Source organism: Balaenoptera borealis, assembly GCF_965194805.1.
Source record: "Balaenoptera borealis genome assembly, chromosome: 2".
In the NCBI taxonomy this organism is placed as follows: domain Eukaryota; kingdom Metazoa; phylum Chordata; class Mammalia; order Artiodactyla; family Balaenopteridae; genus Balaenoptera; species Balaenoptera borealis.
In genome coordinates this window covers 40442540-40464192 of record NC_138867.1, presented here as the reverse complement: position 1 = coordinate 40464192, position 21653 = coordinate 40442540, and the positions used below count along the sequence as shown (strand labels likewise).

Genomic DNA, 21653 nt, shown 5'->3' with positions numbered 1-21653 from the left:
CCACTTGCTGTGGCTGAAAGAGCGTGAACTTGGGCAAAAGAATCAGACAGGTAAGCCTGCTCAATGTTCTCCTAGTTATTAGATCTCTCTAAGTCTCCTTTTCTATAATATATGGATCTTAAGACTTACCATCCAGGCACCATGTGAGCAACATCTCCTAAAGTTGTTTAATGGAATCATGTAACCCCACACAACACAAGCACATAAGCAAAACCAACTATATATGCAGGTATACGAATATAAAAGCCTTTAAGTCTAAAGGGGAACTCACCAAACCCTGAGGTTGTTAGGAAAGGAGGAAAATTTTTCATTTGTTATTTTATACAATTCTGTGTAGTTTCAATTTCTTTACAATGGGCATAATTATTTTATATTTAAACAGAATAAGTTTCTGTTCTAAGAAAAAAATCACACGGATCATTGTGAAATATTCCAAAAAGTTTTTAAAGTGCAAAGAAAAAAATCACCCTGAATTTTACTACCTCAGGATTACAAATGCTAACAATTTGGTAATCGTTCTTTCCATATTTTGAATTTATGAGGCTCCTCCTCGGCACATGGTTTCAGTTTATTCCAATATATTTTTCTCAAATAACCTCACCAAAATATTAACAAGAAGTTGTCAATAAGTAGGATGGTTCTGAGGGTGTTTTTCTAATCCTAAATTTTCCATACTGCTTAAAACTTCTTTAATATAATATGTACATAAACTTTTTTCAGTGCTCTACATAATATTTTGTACATGCTATATTTTCAATGTTTACTGTAGACGGAATAAATGTAGAAACTATTGAAACAAAATTAAAATTAATTTTGAAACTGACAAAACATATGCTCCATCTTATATGCTAGGGGAAGTATTATAAATTCATCTTGACACGTGAGCTTTGTTTTTACTTCTGACATTTATCAAATGAATTTAATACAAATACATCAAATAAGCTTCATTTACTCAATAAAAAATTGTGCCTAGAATATACAACAACAAAAACCTAATATATTTGAGGTTGAAATGAAATACAAGCTTACCTGAGTAACCAAATGATATGCTTGACATTGGACTAAGATAGATTCCACTTCCATACATTGCACCGTGGAGCTAGAATGAGAGGAGGTGGGAAAGGAAACGGTCAGTTTATGGTTTCAAATGTTAATATTTCACAAAAGAAGACCATTGGTCTTATGCTGGAACATTAGCTCTTAATAAAATGATAAAGCTCTGATTTCAAGGTCTAATTTGAAAAGAGTACTAATATCCTTGTTCTTAAAATTCAGAGTGCATTGATATATGGAAAATGACAGCCAGAAAAAATCCTTAGTAAAGATTTTCCACCCTGCTGATGACAAAGAGTCACTTAGTATCAAGTACTGGAGTAGGCTTTTTTTTTTTTAATAAATTTATTTATTTTTGGCTGCACTGGGTCTTCGTTGCTGTGCGCGGCTTTCTCTAGTTGTGGCGAGCAGGGGCTACTCCTCGTTGCGGTGCGTGGGCTTCTCATTGCGGTGGCTTCTCTTGTTGTGGAGCACGGGCTCTAGGCGCGTGGGCTCAGTAGTTGTGGCTCACGGGCTCTAGAGCACAGGCTCAGTAGTTATGGCACACAGGCTTGGTTGCTCTGCAGCATGTGGGATCTTTCCTGGACCAGTGATGGAACCTGTCTCCTGCATTGGCAGGCGGATTCTTAACCACTGTGCCACCAGGGAAGCCCTGGAGTAGGCTTTTATGTTAATGACTCTAAAATACTGAAAACAAACGTGGTTGAAACACATGTGACAGAAGGTTGATCAGGACTCATCTGCTAGTATATCAACAAAATATCTTATTCAGATTTTCATTATACGGCACTGTCATCCCATTCCTTACTTCCTCTAAATTTTTCAAGATACGGAGAGTTTCATTAACTGAAACTCTTCAACTAGTCTACTACTCAGAACAACTAAAATTCTCTCTTATTATCTCCGTGTTCTAGGGCCCTCATACCGTATTTAGTATGCACCAAATATTAATTCAATAAATGTGTATTTATGGACATTTATATTTATGGACATTTTATATTTATGGCCATTTATATTTATATTAAATGTGTATTTATGAACATTTATATTTAGTTGTGTCATCCCAATTGTCATCAGAATATGAGATCTAGCACAGGTGACTGGGTTGAGGATTTCATCTCCCGACCTCCTTACATCATCAGATGAAAATCAGCTGAATGAGAGTGAGGTGGGATGCTGGAGATGAAGGGCATAAACAAAGATGAGGACCACACCCACAATATCCTGCCCGTGTGCTGCCCTGCGGGCTGAAAAGCAGGAAGCCGATGGCTCTTGGGTGTCCAATCTCCATTTTGCTTATTCTTAGCCCTATCTTTTCTTCTGTTAAAGTATTCACACTGAGGTAGTGCTCAAAAAACTTGAGTTGGAGTAGCAGAGAGAATTTGTGTAAGGTTTTACCTCTTTTGTGATCATTTTTTTCTAATAAGTTTAAAGTGGTTTCACTATTTTCTCATAGGGGAACTCAGTTTTCTTTTTCTTTTCATCCCTATGTTGTGTATAGATCAATTCTGCTTGACTTATTTTGTGAAAATTACGTATGCCTATTAGAAAAGTCCACGTAATTTTTTAAAGCACACATGCATCCCCTTTTGCAAGTGAAAACAACACCAGGACTGCTTACTGAACTCCAATACTGAAGAATAACGAGTCTCGTAAAAGCATGCAGAAAATTTACCTGCAGTCGTGTATTAGAAGCAACAACCAGACCATTTCTCAGGATGGAGTGCCAGTTTTCAATGTGCGAGCCACTAAAACACAGGGGAGGGGAAGGAAAAAGCAAAATCAAAAATCAATGACCTTTTTACGGGGTCTCAATATAACAAGTCATGGTGCCTTCTCAGAGTTCTGGGTTTCCTAGTCAAGTATCGTGTAGTGAACTGTCCAGTGCTAACAGCCAACTACTAAAAGAGGATGCCTTCCTCCCCACACATTTCTGGAAGACTAAGTGGGGGACACAGCCCCCTAAACACTAAGCCATACTCACTGAAATGCAAAGGTGCTTCCGAAGAGTTTTTTAGCAGCTCTAAAATTGGATTCTTTGGCTGGTGGACTGCTGAGAAGAAGGAATTGATGGGGAGTGTGCATGAACTTCAGTTGCTGCCATTTAAAATAAGGATGCAGGAAAACATGTCAAATTTAACATACAATCAGGCTGATGACAATTTCAAACTTTACTGGTTTAAGAATTATCTAGTTTCAAACCATAATAATTTATATTAACAGGGTCATTCATTTAACAAAAACCCTGAATAAATGATAAATCACGTGGAATTGCTGATATGAAGGATAATTCTTTAGGCTAATGGAAAAGGAATAGGAGACAGACAATCCAAAGTCGTTTATATTTAGCTTTGGAATATGCTATGTAATCACATTCAAGCAGATCTGCCTTCCTAATTACATTTCTTTTTGAGACTTTTATTATTGAATTCCCTAAGTATCCACCAGCTATTCAACTGGGGAAATATCTGAATTTGCTAAGCAGAAAAGTTAGTTCAAGATTTTAAAATTGCAAAAATTATCATCATCATGCTTTATTTACATATATTTGTAAAATTAGAAATTGCCTACATTCAAATTACAGTTTCCCACTTTGCTCATGGAAAAAATTGAAACAAAATCTTTTGAATCAGTCGCTTAACAAAATTTTCTAATTGCTGCCCTTTCACCTAAGAATATATGTACTTATACAGGAATCCAATATATAGGAATCTCATAGTTTAGAGATTCATAGATGGGAGAGCTGAGATTTTAGATACTGCTCCCAGGTGACGATCAGAACTGAAATCAGAGTCCATTAGCTTTTTCTTTATTTTGTAAGCATATTAGGCCGATAAGTAAGATATCTGGAGGCAATATCTTCTCCAATATAGAAAAGTAAAGCTGTGCCAATATTAAACTGACAATGATAAAAAAGCACACTACCTTTTCCTGGTCAATCTCTAGATAATGTTCTCTCTATCACATGTGGAATAACTAAATGATTTCACATTGACTCGTTTACTTAAAAGTTCAGGGCAGCAGCCTGAAATTGAATTTGATATCTTGGAGAAACTTAGAGCTGGGGCACATATGGTCATTTCTAACTGAAGAATTAGGCTTGGCCTGAGTTAACTTCAATTTCCTGGAGAGGCTGCCTAAAAATCACAGGGGTCAGTTCTCCCAACTAGTAAGTATTCCTCACATTTCTGTATGTATATGTGAAAAAACAACTTACCCTGTTAACTGGCAGTTTCACAATATGTGACCTATTACTTGAAATAACCCTGAAATTAATTAAAATAAGCCATCAGTCACAAATATATGCCACATATATTTAAAGTCTTTTTCCCCTCAGTTGGCAAGTGATTAAAACTTATTTTTGCTGTGACATAAACTAAATTGAGTAATAATTTTATTTAATTACATCATTTTGCTTTGCTTTGCTTCCTGAAACAACTTAAAGAGCTATATAATAAAAAAGATACTTTAATCTGAGAAAACACAGAAGTAGCTCTTGAAAACTTAAGAGATATAATTTTTAATAACCACAACCTCAGATATCAGCAAAGTGAACATTTATGAATATGCTTTCAAATAATGGTAATCTAAACACAAAATTTAGAAGGTGATTTATACATCTGCTTCCTCTGCTTCTCCCTACACTGTTTAACTAAGAATGAGTTTTTATGAAGATATTTTTCCTTTCTTTAAATATTTGAGGATCTTTGTGCTGATACATACAATGGTTTATATACGAACTGTTGTTCACCATATGTAGACAATGAAGTTGAAAAAAAATCAAAACCTCAGGTATCTGAAAGGACTAAGTGTTTTATGCTTTTCAGTATAGAAAATAATAACTAAAAAAATTGTAAAACATGTTGGTAAATTTTCTTCTCCTTGAAGAAAGAGTGACTAACAAGCTGAAGGAAATGATCACAAATAATTAAAAGTGAACAATCAGGCTAACTTCAGGGAAAAAAAGAAAGAGATTAGATATTTGAAATTTTTACCTTCATTTTGAATACAACTTAATATGAGAATTTTAAAAGTTAAAATAAAAACTATGTGTTATTTTACTCAATTCGTCAGAATTTTAAAAATAGATTATAAAAGATACAAAGAAGAAAGACTTCTAAAACCTAACTTTTGTCATGGTTTTACTAGACTAAATTAAATGTGTTTTGTAAGGTTCTACCTAAGTGAAAGTTAAGTAATTAGAGTCATGAGGTGGCCAGATTCTTCCTCCTTTGCCCATCTTTACATATTTTTTTAAAAACTTCCTGGTTGTAGCATGGAATAAGTACTCATTCAGACCAATCTCTTATAATCTTTACATTTGTATTACTGCCTGATAATCGTGGTAAGTTCCAGTCTTTGAGTTGTCAGTGATTTCAAAGAGACGCACCTAAAACCCCCATAGGTACGGTGAGTAGGTGAGTAGATACTACTGTTTTCTTTTTGCAGATGAGAAACCAGAGGGCAAATTATTTGAAGTAAGTGTTGTAGAGCAAGGGGAGCTCTCCATCCACCCCTCAACTATAGCCTAACCCTTCTTTTCTAGGGTTAGGCTGGACTAACGTTGTGTCCCTTACCAGACTTTCTCGGAAACAGTGCCTCATCTGCAGTCATCAAACACAGAGTTTATCAAATTTACACTATCTTTGTTAAGGGAGTAAATTATACAAAACACACATTATAGAGAGGTTTTCAGTAAGCGTTTGAAACAGTTTTATCACACAGTTAACTAGAAAATTAAATGAGCCAAAATGGCTTCACCATGTAATCTAACCAATTAAATTTTTAAAAATGATAGATAACAAACTGCTGTCGACTGCACTGTATATCCCTGTAGTGCATATGACAGCACTTTCTTCCCCTTGTGATGTCCAAATTTTAATTAAAGTGAGAGTCATTAAGGACTCTTGGACTGTAAAATCACCAGGCCTCATAGGCTTGTAGAACTGTAGCATTGCAGGTCTTGCAAAATAGGGTTTTGTTTTTTTTTTTTCCTTAAAGCAGGCAGTAGGAAATGATGCTGTTTTCATTAAGAGGAAAACTAAATTTTATACCATTGCAGTAAGGGATGAGCAAGGGGGTCTTGTTTATCCATCTGCTTCTTGATTTCCAGATACGGTGCCTGAAAAAAAAGTCATTATACGTTTTGATTTTTCTTAAAAATTCCTTTTTTTCTTTTTTTGCAAAAGGAAAATCAGATTGAACAGGTATGCCTAATCCAGTTAAACGTGAAGACCTGTGGTTGTGACATGATAATGGCAGCCATTACCCTAGTTGCTTCTCCCCAAGATGATATGAACTCTGACCTTCCATGCAGGACAAAGGACTTGCCGGAACATTCTGATAAGAGGCTCAATCAAATTTTAGCCTGGCTTCCATGCACTAGGCTAAGTCCCTGGACCACTGCTGAGTCTTTGCTCAAGAAAACCCAATGTTGCTAAAACACAAAAGGTACCAACCCATACAGTTAACCTTTCAGTAATTCTCTTATCCCCACTGGAATTTCCATTTCCCCAGAGCCCCCCTATTTTCACTTCTCTGTAGCCCCTTTTTGTTCCCTCTCTGTTTTCACTTTAAAAACCTCAGTCACCTTGCCTTACTCGGAGGTGATCTCAGCTCACACTGCAAGTTTCCCTCCCCTACTGCAGTACTTGAATAAATCTGTCTTGTCACCTTTATCAAGTATCTGGTTTCTCTTTGACATTTTTAACATTTAACTAACATTAAAGCGAAACTTGTAATAGCTACTACTCATGCTCATATCTGAGGGTACTGGCTTCGGCTAGATCTTTACATGAGAAAATTGGACAAAATTTACATAAGATGACGACCCCTTCTTTTAAAAGTATTGATGGAATTCACCCAGACAATTAACCTTTTCCTAGAATGAAAGGCAATCTGTCTGTGACAATTTAGGCCAGTATAATGTTATATTTATTTGGAGAGGTTTAAAGAATTTGACAGGATAAAACCTGACAGCATCCCTATGAAGTGTACGCTGAGGGAGAAGGCGGCATTACTATTTACCATCTTGGCAATGAAGAAACTGAGGCATCAAGCAATTAAGCAACTTGCCCAAGGTTGCAGGCTACGTCACTGATGAGCAAGTTATAACACATGGGCCTCCAACTTCCCAAGCTGACAATCATTTCCATTGCCTCCTATTAACATAGCTTACACATGACCCAGAATAAAGGAAGCAATTCTTGGCACAGAGCTGATCCCAGAGTCAGAGTTTGTAGCTATTTTTAGATGCAAGAATGGTCTGGATCTACAGTACAGTATAAATATCCTATACCAAAATCTTCGGTGACCAAAAATGTTTAATTGTATGTAAGGTACTGCAATAGGTTCTTTTTTCCCCCTAAGTGGAAATGCATTTATTGTTTTCTTTTCCTTATACAAATAATAAATGTTTGCTTGAAAAGGAATTCTGATAATGTAGAAAGGGCATAGAAAAACAGGTGGAAAGAATGACGGCTGTTAAGCAAATAATATAACTTGTGAATTAAAGGATCTCTTGTTTACCACTGTCTGACACATACCATTTGTTGAATGGATGAATGAGTATTTGACCTCATAAATAAATAACTATCAAAAGAACCAAGAATCAAATTTGGGAATGTAAAAATGTACTTTGCGCTTCCCTGGTGGTGCAGTGGTTAAGAATCTGCCTGCCAATGCAGGAAACATGGGTTCGAGCCCTGGTCTGGGAAGATCCCACATGCTGCGGAGCAACTAAGCCCGTGCGCCACAACTACTGAGCCTGCACACTAGAGCCCACGAGCCACAACTACTGAGCCCGTGTGATGCAACTACTGAAGCCTGCGTGCCTAGAGCCCGTGCTCTGCAACAAGAGAAGCCACCATGATGAGAAGCCCACGCACCGCAACGAAGAGTAGCCCCCGCTCGCGACAACTAGAGAAAAGCCCACGCACAGCGATGAAGACCCAATGCAGCCAAAAAATAAATAAATAAAATAAACAAATTTTAAAAAAGAATAAATCTTTAAAAAAACATGTACTTTGGATGCACATCTGCAAATGGAGTAGATGGGGTAGTGGGGGAGGGGGAGTGGCACAGAAGCTTTGTGGGCCCCGAGACTGGAGAAATCACTATTCCCTTCCTCCCCAGAGAAAGGCAATGACTCAGAGTAATACCATAAACTTGCAAGGGCCTCTAGGGGCAGTGCAAGCCTTGAAACCACCATATGCAAACTCAACCCATAATGTGTGGTATTGTCAATTAGATTATTAATTTCTACTTATAATGATGAGCTTTAAACCTTTCTCCAAGTGTTTGGCAGTGGAAAGGCCTCAATAATTCAATAAGATGTGCTTTTCCAAGTGCTGGATTCCAGCCCAGGGATATATTGGACTTTCATAATAAACCCTGATCCTTGCTCATCAAACTCTTCCACCAAAACCTCCCTAATGGCCAAAAATATAAACTCATGCTCTCAAGGAGTCTGGTGTCTTCCAAGGTTCTTTTGAGATTCTGTGTTACATCTGAACTATTTAGGTGTAATTTACATTTGAAAGAATATTAGTTTTGATTTTAACATTAAAATGTTTTGAAATTACTACCATTAATTAAAATTGGCAGTCGAGGAAGATGGTACCAGATTTAACTTTTGCCTTAAGATATTCCAACAAATTCTTAGTCTGAGTTTGAGAGCCGAGCATTCGGATTATGATTATGCAATTACCCTCCAAAGTCACAGTGGTAGCATGCCAAAACACTGATGTAATTTAATTAAAACATCCTAGTACAAAACAATTTTCATTTTTTTATGATTTTAATTATACTCTCATATAATAGAAAAGTCTACACTTCACCACATGGCCAGTACTCTCAGATATTTTAAAAATATCATTTCACTCAAGCAAAACTGAACTGTACAAGACCACAAGATGATATACTTACTTGTGTCATTTCTCTAATAGAAGTTATGCTGTCCAATGCTTTCATTACTCGATCATAGTTCTTCTTCTGTTTGAATGGGGGAAAAAATAGTATTCACCATAAGCCTTTGCAAGTCTGCACATTACTGGAGAGACGTATTATTTCTGTACCTGAGTTTTCCGTCAGGGTCAATTTGAAAGCAATGACTGTGTTGTGTACACAAAAGGGAAGACTTTAATAAGATGGCTCAAGGACATAGGATTTATAACTGAGCCAGAGGGAAGAAAAAAGAAAATAATGCCAGTTTTAGTGTAAATACATAAAATGATGTTCAGCTTACAGGGGAAAAGCTATAAATACAAAAAAGATATTAGGCTCCTGATTCTTGTTGTCACCACTAAAAAATTAAGCCATGATGAATAAAGCAAGCACAGAATCCTTCTAAAACACAAAAATCCACTTTAAATCTTACAGTTTCATTTTGCTTTTAGTTTCTTTTGATTGGAAGATTGTTACCAAACAAGTATGATTAATAAGTGTGTAAATGACAGCATACACTCAACTGATAACTCATTTTTAAGCACACTGAAAATATGTGCACTGTTGCCACTTATGAAGGAGGGAAAGTTTTTCCAAGAGAATTTTATATAGTCATTGTTTCCATAAAATGATTTCAAGATGAATAGTAATAGAAACTAAGGCAATTTTGGCTCTCATGTAATTTGAAAATCATGTTATTTCAGAAGAATTCTGCCAAACTTCCCTGAATATTTATAAAATTGTTTTCTCAAGAAATGTCAGTTGATCAACAATATGTAATAAACTTTCACTAACCTTCAGATAACTGGGGAGGGAGAGAGGGGAGGGCAAGAGAGGATGAAATAAAAATACAAAAGAAAAGGGAAAATTTGTCCCTTTACCCATGATCCTTAAAATTAAAATGAGATTACATAAGTTAGAATCTCAAAAAATATATGATGAAATTAAAATAATCATATTGACCATTATAAACCAATTTATTACAGTTATTTACCTACCTTCCATGCAGATGGGATGTGTAAAGATCAGAATTTGAGGGGATTAAATGGGTCTAGTTTCATGAAGGCAAAGTTAGGAAAATGATTTTAAAGGAGAAAAGGAGAGGAGAAGTAACAGGATACATGAAAGACAAGGTGGAAGTAAATCAAATTGGTGGAAAAAGAATCATATTTGCTAAATGGATACAGAGTTCGTGACAGGTCATCGATATGATGAGACAGTAATTTAGCTAACACAGAAGAAAGCTAATGAGACTAAAATCTCAATTATTGTTAAAGGAAACTTGTGATTGATGTGCCAGGATAACTACTTACCCTTGGGTTGAAGGCCAGCATCTGAGGATCGTTAGGATCTACCACAGAAGGATATGGCTCGAAAATGACAACTTTTCTAGGAGATTCCAATGCAGACCTACACATGGATACTAGTAGATCTACCACCTTGAAATACATACATAAGATAGTTACTATCCTTCAGGTTTTATCAAATGCTTTGCCATTGTCTCTCCCTCTCATGGTAGTTAATTAGGAAAGATTCAGGATGGCTAGCAATCTCTGAAATCTGTCATTTGTGGCTTTAGATCAAATTTGACCAAACCTGACTATTAATGTAAAGTAACTAATATTTAAAGTTACTTTAATATGTGTTATTTAAAGTAACACATATTAAAGTAACTAATATGTGTTGCTTCCAACTACTCACGTCTTCATATCTGTCTTTAACATGTCTTTGTCATTAACACATACTACGTGCTAACATTGTTGTAGGTTCTGTGGAAAGACAATGAACAAGACAGGTCCTTGAAAAGGTCTCGTGAAATTTTCCTTTCAATGGAGAAGATGTGCTGAAAAATCAGTTAAATATATGTTTAAAGACATATAGTGTCTGGTACTGTTAAATGCTATAAAAATAATGCTGGCATTAGAGACTTAGGCAGTAGGGGGGACTATTTTAGCGTGGCCAGGAAACGTGGTGACGTTTCAACAGAGAGCTGAACGAAGTGGGAGATGGAGACGTGACTATCTGGGGAGAAACCATTCTGGGTGAAGGAAACTGCAGAAAGTGAATCTGACATGCCCCAAGGACAGTAAATCTCCTGACACCATCTTACTTCTTCCTACTCTCCTCTGACAAAGGCTATTAATGTCCTCTGATTTGTTAAATAAGATGGCTTTATTCCTACGTGCGTCTATGACTCCTTCGCACAATTCACTAAGAGGCAAGGCGACATAGCAGTTAAGAGTGTGGCTCCCCTCCCTAGTTCCCAAAAACAACACGCTCTAGCAACTGAATCAAGAAAGCCGATACCGTTTAAACGGAGAGAGCTCATCAGAACGGACCTACCTATAGCGTAAAGACAAGATACTTCATAAGGAAGCAGCTGACTTAATCTTTATAGGGGAAGATATTTCCAGAAAGTTTTGAAACAGGCATTTAAAAAATGCACAGTAAGAGTAGGACAATTTTTGATTCTTATGGTTAACGAGGGGGTATTGTGACCTAATGACTGTAGGGCTCACTATGTTGTGTGTATACTCACAAAACACATCCACCCAATCACAGCATCCAGAATTTCCAGTGACCTAAAATAATTAGCAACACTCAAGCCATCGGGTATAGGATCTATAAATAACACATTCCAAAGTACACAGACATAGATACCCACAGGACTTACTCAGAAAACAGCAGAACTGAAACAGCTAATATGATTCTACCACACTATTCCATTTATGTGTGTGTGTGTGTGTGTGTGTGTTTGCAATAAATTGGATTCAAAGCAACAGATAATAATAATAAAGACAAATTAAAACCCTCCTTTTTGTTTTCCTCTCCCATACTCATACTCCTTCTACCCCAGAAAGATGCACCATAACCCAGATACAAATTGTTTTCAGCATTATCTGGTCTCCTAATATAGTAAAACCCAAGCAAGAATTTCTGAGAAAGAATCATCAGTAACATAAAAGAGCCTTTTTTGAAACTTTTGGGGCCATGAATTGGTACAATCTTATAAATACCTTAAAAAATTATATGTCATAGTATGCACTTGAAGCTTTGTAAAAATACATACCCTTCATGTATGTATGATCAAATGATCTTTGACAAGGGTGCCAAGACCACTCAGTGGGGAAAAGACAGTCTTTTCTACAAATGAGGGTGGGAAAACTGGATATACGCATGCAGAAGAATGAAGCTGGACCCTTATCTTATACCACACACAAAAATTAAATCAAAATAGAATAAAAATCTAAACATAAAACCTTAAACTGTAAAATTCCTACAAGAAAACAGGGGGAAGCTTTATGACATTGGATCTGGCAGTGATTTTTTAGATATAGCACCAAAGCCATGGGCAAACAAAAACAAAAATTGGCAATAGGACTATATCAAACTTTTACGCATCAAAGGACAAAAATCAAGAGAGTGAAAAAACAACATGGAATGGGAGAAAATATTTGCAAATAATTTATCTGATAAGAGGTTAATAACCAGAATACATAAAGAACTCCTATAACTCAACAATAAAAAATCATATAACTTAATTTTAAAATGGGCAAAAGAACTGAATAGACATTTCTTTTAAGAAGCCATACATACAAATGGCCAAAAAGCATATGAAAAGATACTCAACATCACTAGTCATCAGAGAAATGCAAATAAAAACCACAATGAGATATCACCTCACAACCATTAGGATGGCTACTATCAAAAAAACAGAAAATAAAAAGTGTTGGTGAGCACATGGAGAAATTTGTACCCTTGTGCATTGTTGATGGGATTGTAAATTGGTGTAACCACTATGGAAAACAGTATGGAGGTTCCTCTAAAAACCTAAAAATAGAAATTCCATATGATCCTGCTGTAAGTGACAATCCCACTTCCGGGTATATATCCAAAAGAATTGAAAGAAGGATCTTGAAGAGATGTTTGCACACCCATGTTCACAACAGCATTATCCACAACAGCCAAGAGGTGAAAACAACCAAAATATCCATAGATGGGTGAATGGATAAACAAAATGTGGTACACACATATAATGAAATACTATTCACCCTAAAGAAGGAAAAGTCTGTCACCTGTTACAAAATGGACATTGAGGACATTATGCTAAGTGAAATAAGCCAGTCACAAAAAGTCAAATACTATATGCCTACACTTGTGAAGAATCTAAAGTAATCAAATTCACAGAAACAGAAAGTAGAATGGTGGGTAGGGAGAAAATGGGAGTTTTTCAACAGGTATAGAGTTTCAGTTCTGCAAATGGAAAAGTTATGGAAATCTGTTTCACAACAATGTGAATATACTCAACACTACTGAACTGTGCACTTAAAAATGATTAATATAGTAAATTTTACGTTATGTGTTTTTTACCACAACAAGAAAGGCACAAATGGATACAAAATAACCTGAACAATGTTCCCCTTTCAATCAAATACTTTAATTAAAAATCTTGTGCCCAAAGCTTCAAAGCAATCAAAACTACCCAAAAAAGCAAATGCATTGTTTTGCCAATAATTTCACTAGTGGACTTAAGTAAATTATAATGAAAATAATGGATGGAGGGGTAAAGAAGTTAATTAACAGAATATTTTTGTTAATGTATGTCTTAACCTAACTGAAAAGAAATAGTGTAACCATGCTGGCAAAATTCCTTGCTGTCCTCCGAAGTTTCATACTCCTTGCTTTCAAGGTATAGGGCTACTACTGCCTGGAAGTAACGGCACTGCAGGGGACATTTCTACCCCTTTTGTTTAAGTCAGGCCGTAAGACTAGTTTTAACCAATGGACAGAAAGTGGAAAGAGGCTGAGCTGATGAAAAAACAGGCGCTGCTCCTCGCTTTTTCTCCCTTCCCCTCTACTATATGCCAGTATTGAAGACAGCGGACTCACGTGATGGACGGAATCCGGTTCCCTCAGTGATCACACAGTTGCCCAACAAACATTCTAACCGAACAGTTGTGTGAGTTAGAAATAAAAGCCTACCATCTTAAGTCACTTTAATTTTATGGTTTATCTGTTATAGGAGTTAGCATTCAGAATCTTTGAACAAAGAAAGGTTTATGTTACACTGTTTGGATTTGTACTCTATTTACATATGCTAATTTTTCCACAGAGTAAAATGATGTACAATGTATTCTGGAAAAGAAGCGAATTTAAAATTGTAGACTAATGGCCTTCAAACATTTCAAGAGTAATTCCTTTTATCTTTTCTTTTTTTAAATGAAAATTGTATATGAGAGCCCCAAAACATAAAAGAATAAAATGGAGCTGCTGTTCTGGTTACAGCAGTACTCGGAGGCCCAGAATCCCGGCTGCTGAGACACTCTGATCGCAGCCCAGCCTCCTGCAGATCCCTCTAAAGAATGTTCTTGCAACCTCCAGAGCTCCACAGAGCACCACTAAAAATGCAGGAGTCAACTGATGCAACAAGGCTACAGAGATACAGTTCTTATTTAGAAAAGGAATCCATTTCCATGTAATCTCTAGGATTATAACCAGAATATTGGGGTATCTCCTCTAAAGTGGTGAAAAGAATATTCTGCATTGACTTTGGAGTAGAATCACTAAACTCTCTGAGTTTTTTGGATACTGATCTTTAGAGCTGAATCACTGAATTGATCTGATCGAGTATTTGTGCTTTGTTACTATCATTATATAATCCAAAAGTAATTTCACTTTAAGAACCATTATTTTTAGAGATGTATCTATAATAAGAGGGAAAAAAGCACCTATTATTCTTTCAACCTAGCCTACTGTTAATATGTTAGTTTTCCTTCTAATCAATTATTCCTTATTTCTAGGCTTTACTTCCTTCCCTTTTCAAATTGTATGAGGGATACTTTACTTCCAGTAAAATGCATAAATATTAACTATACTACTTGAAAAATTATACATATATATACACACATACATATCCATGTAAATATACACGTATGTGCGTATGTACACACACCTGTGTAAAGTTTATTTTTACATAGCTATAAATAGCATATATTAAAGTACCTTTCTTTGAGCAATATTAGTTTCAAGGGATGAGAAAAACGTTACCATTTTTAAAAAGAGATAAAGACTCACCATGGATAGATACATTTGAGAAACCCTCTAAGTATAGGCTAGTCATTTTCTTCAGTTTTAGGCATTCTCAGAGCTTTTAGTATGCAAATTTGTACACATTGGGTATGGGGCAATATGAAGCTGCATTTTTGGAATTTATTTTAATCATGGAATCATTTTTCACATCGCATATGATCAATGTTCTGTTTGTGTTATTTTCATTTATAACTAATTACATCACAAATATGGTCCTTAAAATTTCATCAAGTGGATGCATCTCAGTTTAGTTAATCAGTGAAATAACGACGTTAAGGGAGTCTAAATCCATGAGGCATGGGTCGTCTGTGTTAACTGTTGTACCTTAGTCTAGTGTACGGCCTGTTACATAACAGGCATTTGATACTTACTGTAAGAATGACCAGATGTCTGTTGCATGATCATTCTTCCCACCCATCTTTGTGAATTTTATACAATTCTTTTACATTTAGCTTCCTTTGATTTTTAGTGAGGCTAAGTATTTTCTCATGTTTCTTTACTAACTATAGGTCCATATTTGTGAATTGTGCATTCATTTCCTCTATTAATTTGTGATGATCTTCATGTTTTTTGTCTCAATTTTCATGCGTTTCTATGTAATTAAGTTTGTAGCAAAACATACTTTTTCGTAAGTGTGTTAGCTCTTATTTTTTCAAGTAAAAAATGTGAAGTATGTATGGACTCAGATCTGTTGATATTTTTCTTTATGATTTTTTGTATCTGCATAAATGCATGAATCTGAGGCCCTACCTAGGCTGTGCATGCTCTAGTGTGGGTATAATACTTTTAAACAAGACTATTCTTTAAGCCATTTGGAATTTGTTTTTGCACACAGCATAAAGAGCTAACCTGTTTTCCCCCCCCATGTTGCAGGTCATTTGTTCCCACCTTCACTAAACCATTTTTATTTTACAACATGATGTGATACCTCCTTTAATATGTATTAAATGTATTTATAACTTGACCTATTTTGGGGATAATCTGACTCTACTCTTTGCCAGTACTATATTTTTTCAAAATATCATAGGATTACATAATATGGTTTTGTATTTGGTTGGTCTAGCCTCACTTAATTAACACTCATTATTTTTTGTTTTCTGTAATTTTTTTCTCATCTATTTATTAGTATTTCAGTCAGGTTCCATAAATGAACAAAAACTAGTTGAAATTTTAATGACATTGCATGAAGTAATAAATTTTGGCATCTTTACAACTGATTTTTTTCCTTTCCAGAAACATGGGATTCTTCTCTACTTTCAAGTTGTTTCTTTGTTTTTATATTTTTCTTCCTATGTCATAAACATTGCTATTGTAAAATTGAATGCTCTCTTTTTATTACATGTTCTGTCCATTATCTTTTCACCTAAGTTTTAAAAGTAAATTGGCTTCCATTTTATGGCACTATAACTTTACAAATAAACATTACGTAATGCAAGTGCAAGGGTTTCAGTATCTCAATTTCACCATATAAGAAAGGAACGTATTACTTTTCAAACAATTAAAGTCGGTTTAACTTCTCCTCTTGGCAATTGCAAAAGGACAAAAAACACACATTAGATAAAGCTGGCAAAATTTAGTTTCTATCTAGAAATATCAAATGCTGGTTTGCTTTCTTAATCTATCAAGAAACTATCAAAAATTCATCCCAAAGAAGGGTAAAGTTAGCTAGTGGATCAGAATAAACTTTTCAAATCAAAATATAGAATAGTTAGTATCACGTGTTACTACCTGAGCTCCAGTTGCTATTTCATCAGCAGCTTCATTCATTACTCCCAGGGTTTGAAAAGCAAATACACACAGCTCTCGTTCACACACAGTAGGCTACAAAAGAAAGGGGAATCAATTCAACATTTTTTCCCCATCCTCCAATTCCTAAATTAAATGTATGACATTCTTTATAATAAATAGAAAATGCAAAGTTTTAGAATATTAAAAAGAAAGAAATATTATTTACAATAGCCTAGATGTGGAAGCTACCTAAGTGCCCATTGACAGATGAATGGATAACGATGTGGTATATGTATAAATACAATGGAATATTACTCAGCCATAAAAAAGAACAAAATATTGCCATTTGCAAGAACATGGATGGACCTCGAGGGCATTATGCTAACTGAAATAAATCAAACAGAGAAAGACAAATGCTGTATGATTTCACTTACATGCACCTAAAAAAAGAAACAAATGAACAAACATAACAAAATATAAACAGAGTCATAGATACAGAGAACAAACAGGTGGTTGCCAGAAGGGAGGTAGGTGGTAGGATGAGAGAAATAGGTGAGAGAGATTAGGAGGTACAAACTTCCAGTTACCAAATAAATGAGTCACAGGGATGAAATGTAGAGTGTGGGGAAGGTAGTCAATAATAATGCAGTATCTTTGTGTGGTGACAGATGGTAACTAGACTTACCATGGTGATCATTTTGTAATGTATAGAAATTTCAAATCACTATGTTGTGCACAAGGAACTAACGAAGTGTTGTATGTAGGTCAATTATACTTCAAAAACAAACAAATTCATAGTAAAAGAAATCAGATTTGCCGTTACCAGAGGTGGAGGGGTGGGGGGAAGGGGAATTGGAGGAAGATGGTCAAAAGGTACAAACTTCCAATTATAAGATAAATAACTACTAGGAATATAATGTACAACATAATTAATACAATTAACACTAGTGTACGTGAAAGTTAAGAGAGTAAATCGTAAGAGTTCTCATCACAAGGAAAAATATTTTTCTCTTGTTATTTTATTTTCCATTAATATGAGATGATGCATATTCACTAACTTATTGTAGTAATCATTTCATGATGCATGTAAGACAAATCATTGTGCTGTACACCTTAAACTTATACAGTGCTGTATGTCACTTATATCTCAATAAAACTGGACGGGGGAAAAGGGAAGAAATATCACTTTAAAGAATTAAATTTCTAAATTTAGGTACAATTAGTAAATAATCATTTACTGATACAGAGTCACAAATATGATTTAAAAATTCATTTTAGTTAGTTTTAGGCACTTGGAATGATTTAGCAACAGATGAAAATATCCTTTAATTGGAAAATCCATCTCGCCTGCTTAATACACATTTACACATGAGGTGCACTAAAAAAAAAACAGATACCTAAGCTGGTGATATACTAATTAAACCACAAAGCTGTGTAAAACAGATATAAAAAGGAGAATTCCATTTCTTCCTAGGTAATTTTCTCTGGAAGAAATAGCATGACTCTGCTTACTTGCTACCCAGCTCTTGAAAGATTGGTTTTGTTGCAAAGACTTTTGACTTCAATAACCTCCTAGAGTCAACAGCACTGAAATATACACTCTGCAATTGCTTTGGAAGAGCTCTCATCTTTCAAATCTGATACAGTGTCATCTGTCTGATTTATCTTATCTCCCAAGTTACATTGCATTAGGTAGCTGATGAGGCCTAACACGATGCAGCCTGTGGTGCCCGGCACAGCAGACAGACGCATTTGTTAGTGCCAGTGCTCCTATGTTCACGCATTTCAGAGGACAGTTTCATCTACTGCTTAACTAGTGGGGAAGGATGGCCCCATCCTGAGCATCCTTTATGATCAGAATAGGCCCACATGGTAGCTTTGCAGACGAAAAGCATAACCAATCACACAAAGATTTCTGATTGACATTCCCCAAAGAGAATTTTCGAAACAAATAAATTGATATATTTCCTTTGTCAGCCTTAAAAGGACAGTTTGATTCTATTTCAGAAACATCAGGAAAAACTACCTATGGTAGGAAACTCATTGGAAAAAGTTCTTCATCCAGCCTCAAGCGATATATACTGCTGCATATATTTGGATATACTTAGAGCAGACTGTTCAATTTCTACCACTTTTTCTTCTACTTTAGCATTTAACCTATTCTTAATCTATTTTTTCATGTGTATGTGCATGTATGTTTCTTCCTCAACTTCCCCCGCTGACATTGGGTTGTTTCTTTTGTTTACTTTAGGGGAGCATGGTATGGTCTGAAATAATAACATGAACCGTTTTATTGCATATTTACTATAGTGTCAAACACTGTATTGGTGTCTGAGGATAGTGAAACTATACACAAACAAGAACCTGGGGAACATAAACCTTGGAAATCATAAAGGGCCATAGGAATTAATACGTGTACTCTACCAGACACCCAAAGTTCACTGAGGAAGTAAACAGAGACACAGAAGGTACTTTGTTTTTGAGAATACTACTGCCAAATAACCATACACTTTTTTCTGACTAAAATCCATCAATCCCAAAGCTGAATATCAGGATAAGGCTCATTTAGTATATACGAGTAATGATTGGTTTTTATTTTTTTATTTGAACACTGGATAATTAATTATACTTACTTTGTGATCATCCTAAAATATATGTATGTATGTGTGTTCACACACATATTCAGGGAATATAAGTAGAAACCACCATTTTGGTACCAAATTGTTGCCTTAAGCAATATAAATGAAAATGAAATAAAATACTCTGCTAAACTAGATTGGAAGATAATTTTTTTGGAAGATAATTTTTTGAAATTTGAATATTCTATCACCACACTTTGTAGCCAATCCTAGGTATTCATGTGCCACCCTGACTTTGTCTCAAATGATTTTTTACCAATTTCACCCAGACCTCGTGGTCTTTATCTTGGGTAACAAATGCGCAACAACAGTTCAATGTTTTCTCCTGAATTACTATTTCATGCCCCTCCCACATCTGTTTATACTCAAACCTCTAAATCTCCAAATTACATGGACTTACCAGCTGACCCATTATTTTAAATAATAAACCTACGTTCCTAATGTAAAGCTATGGATTAATTACTTTATAGACACTCCTTTTCTTTTCCGCATTTTTTTTTTCACTGAAAAGTGGCCTTTCTTCCCATACTCAAATTTGTAAGGCTGATTTCTAGGAATATCCTGTTACTGCAACTGTTTGAAGAAGGAAATTAGGTATGATAGAAAACTTGCTTTTGGGGGGGAGAAAAGAAAGTTTGCTATCATACTGAAAAATTTGAAGTAGAACTACGCATTACATTCTTATAAAAATAATTTTATCTTCCCTTTTTTTTTTTGGTAAGGAAAGTGCTTTATTATGAATTTCTTTGATTATTCATGGAATAACCTCTTTAGACATGTTCATTAGCATTTGGAATTTCCTCTTATAATGGTTCTTTTTTTTAAAATATATTTATTGGAGTATAACTGCTTTACAATGGTGTGTTAGTTTCTGCCTTATAACAAAGTGAATCAGCTATACATATACATATATCCCCATATCTCCTCCCTCTTGCATCTCCCTCCCACCCTCCCTATCCCACCCCTCTAGGTGGTCACAAAGCACAGAGCTGATCTCCCTGTGATATGCGGTTGCTTCCCACTAGCTATCTATTTTACATTTGGTAGTGTATATATGTCCATGCCACTCTCTCACTTCATCCCAGCTTACTCTTCCCCCTCCCCGTGTCCTCAGGTCCATTCTCTACGACTGCGTCTTTATTCCTGTCCTGCCCCTAGGTTCTTTAGAACCATTTTTTTTTTTTTTTTAGATTCCATATATATGTGTTAGCATACTGTATTTGTTTTTCTCTTTCTGATTTACTTCACTCTGTATGACAGACTCTAGGTCCATCCACCTCACTGCCAATAACTCAATTTCGTTTCTTTTAATGGCCGAGTAATATTCCATTGTATATATGTGCCACATCTTCTTTATCCATTTGTCTGTCGATGGACACTTAGGTTGCTTCCATGTCCTGGCTATTGTAAATAGAGCTGCAGTGAACATTGTGGTACATGACTCTTTTGGAATTATGGTCTTCTCAGGGTATATGCCCAGTAGTGGGATTGCTGGGTCGTATGGTAGTTCTATTTTTAGTTTTTTAAGGAACCTCCATACTGTTCTCCATAGTGGCTGTATCAATTTACATTCCCACCAACAGTGCAAGAGGGTTCCCTTTTCTCCACACCCTCTCCAGCATTTCTTGTTTGTAGATTTTTTGATGATGGCCATTCTGACTGGTATGAGGTGATACCTCACTGTAGTTTTGATTTGCATTTCTCTAATGATTAGTGATGTTGAGCATCCTTTCATGTGTTTGTTGGCAATCTGTATACCTTCTTTGGAGAAATGTCTATTTAGGTCTTCTGCCCATTTCTGGATTGGGTTGTTTGTTTTTTTGATATTGAGCTGCATGAGCTGCTTGTAAATTTTGGAAATTAATCCTTTGTCAGTTGCTTCATTTGCAAATATTTTCTCCCATTCTGAGGGTTGTCTTTTCATCTTGTTTATGTTTTCCTTTTCATTAGGTCCCATTTGTTTACTTTCGTTTTTATTTCCATTTCTCTAGGAGGTGCGTCAAAAAGGATCTTGCTGTGATTCATGTCATAGAGTGTTCTGCCTATGTTTCTTCCTTTCTTTTTAAAATAGCAACTATGGAGGTAGTAATATTGTGAATAATTTATGTACTATACTAACACCATACTAAGTAAATGCCAGTGAATTTTTAAAGTAACAATGTTATATCAATCATTTTTTATTAGAACATTTTATAGAGT

The 21653-nt window shown here is 35.5% G+C and overlaps 1 protein-coding gene across 4 annotated transcripts in view; it reads right to left on the bottom strand.

Annotated features, from left to right (window-relative positions):
- PARP8 (poly(ADP-ribose) polymerase family member 8) overlaps positions 1 to 21653 on the bottom strand; it is a 190449-nt gene that overhangs the window by 18658 nt on the left and 150138 nt on the right. For all 4 annotated transcript variants that reach the window (XR_014241840.1, XM_082382244.1, XM_082382242.1 and 1 more), the window contains 8 exons: positions 16816 to 16908; positions 10311 to 10436; positions 8980 to 9045; positions 6108 to 6175; positions 4271 to 4319; positions 3038 to 3150; positions 2729 to 2801; positions 1030 to 1099 (listed from right to left, as the gene is read on the bottom strand). Coding sequence is in view for 3 of the 4 variants with exons in the window: in XM_082382244.1 (XP_082238370.1) it covers positions 1030 to 1099; positions 2729 to 2801; positions 3038 to 3150; positions 4271 to 4319; positions 6108 to 6175; positions 8980 to 9045; positions 10311 to 10436; positions 16816 to 16908 (658 nt within the window). In the remaining variant the exon portion in view is untranslated. The remainder of the gene's footprint in view (positions 1 to 1029; positions 1100 to 2728; positions 2802 to 3037; positions 3151 to 4270; positions 4320 to 6107; positions 6176 to 8979; positions 9046 to 10310; positions 10437 to 16815; positions 16909 to 21653) is intronic.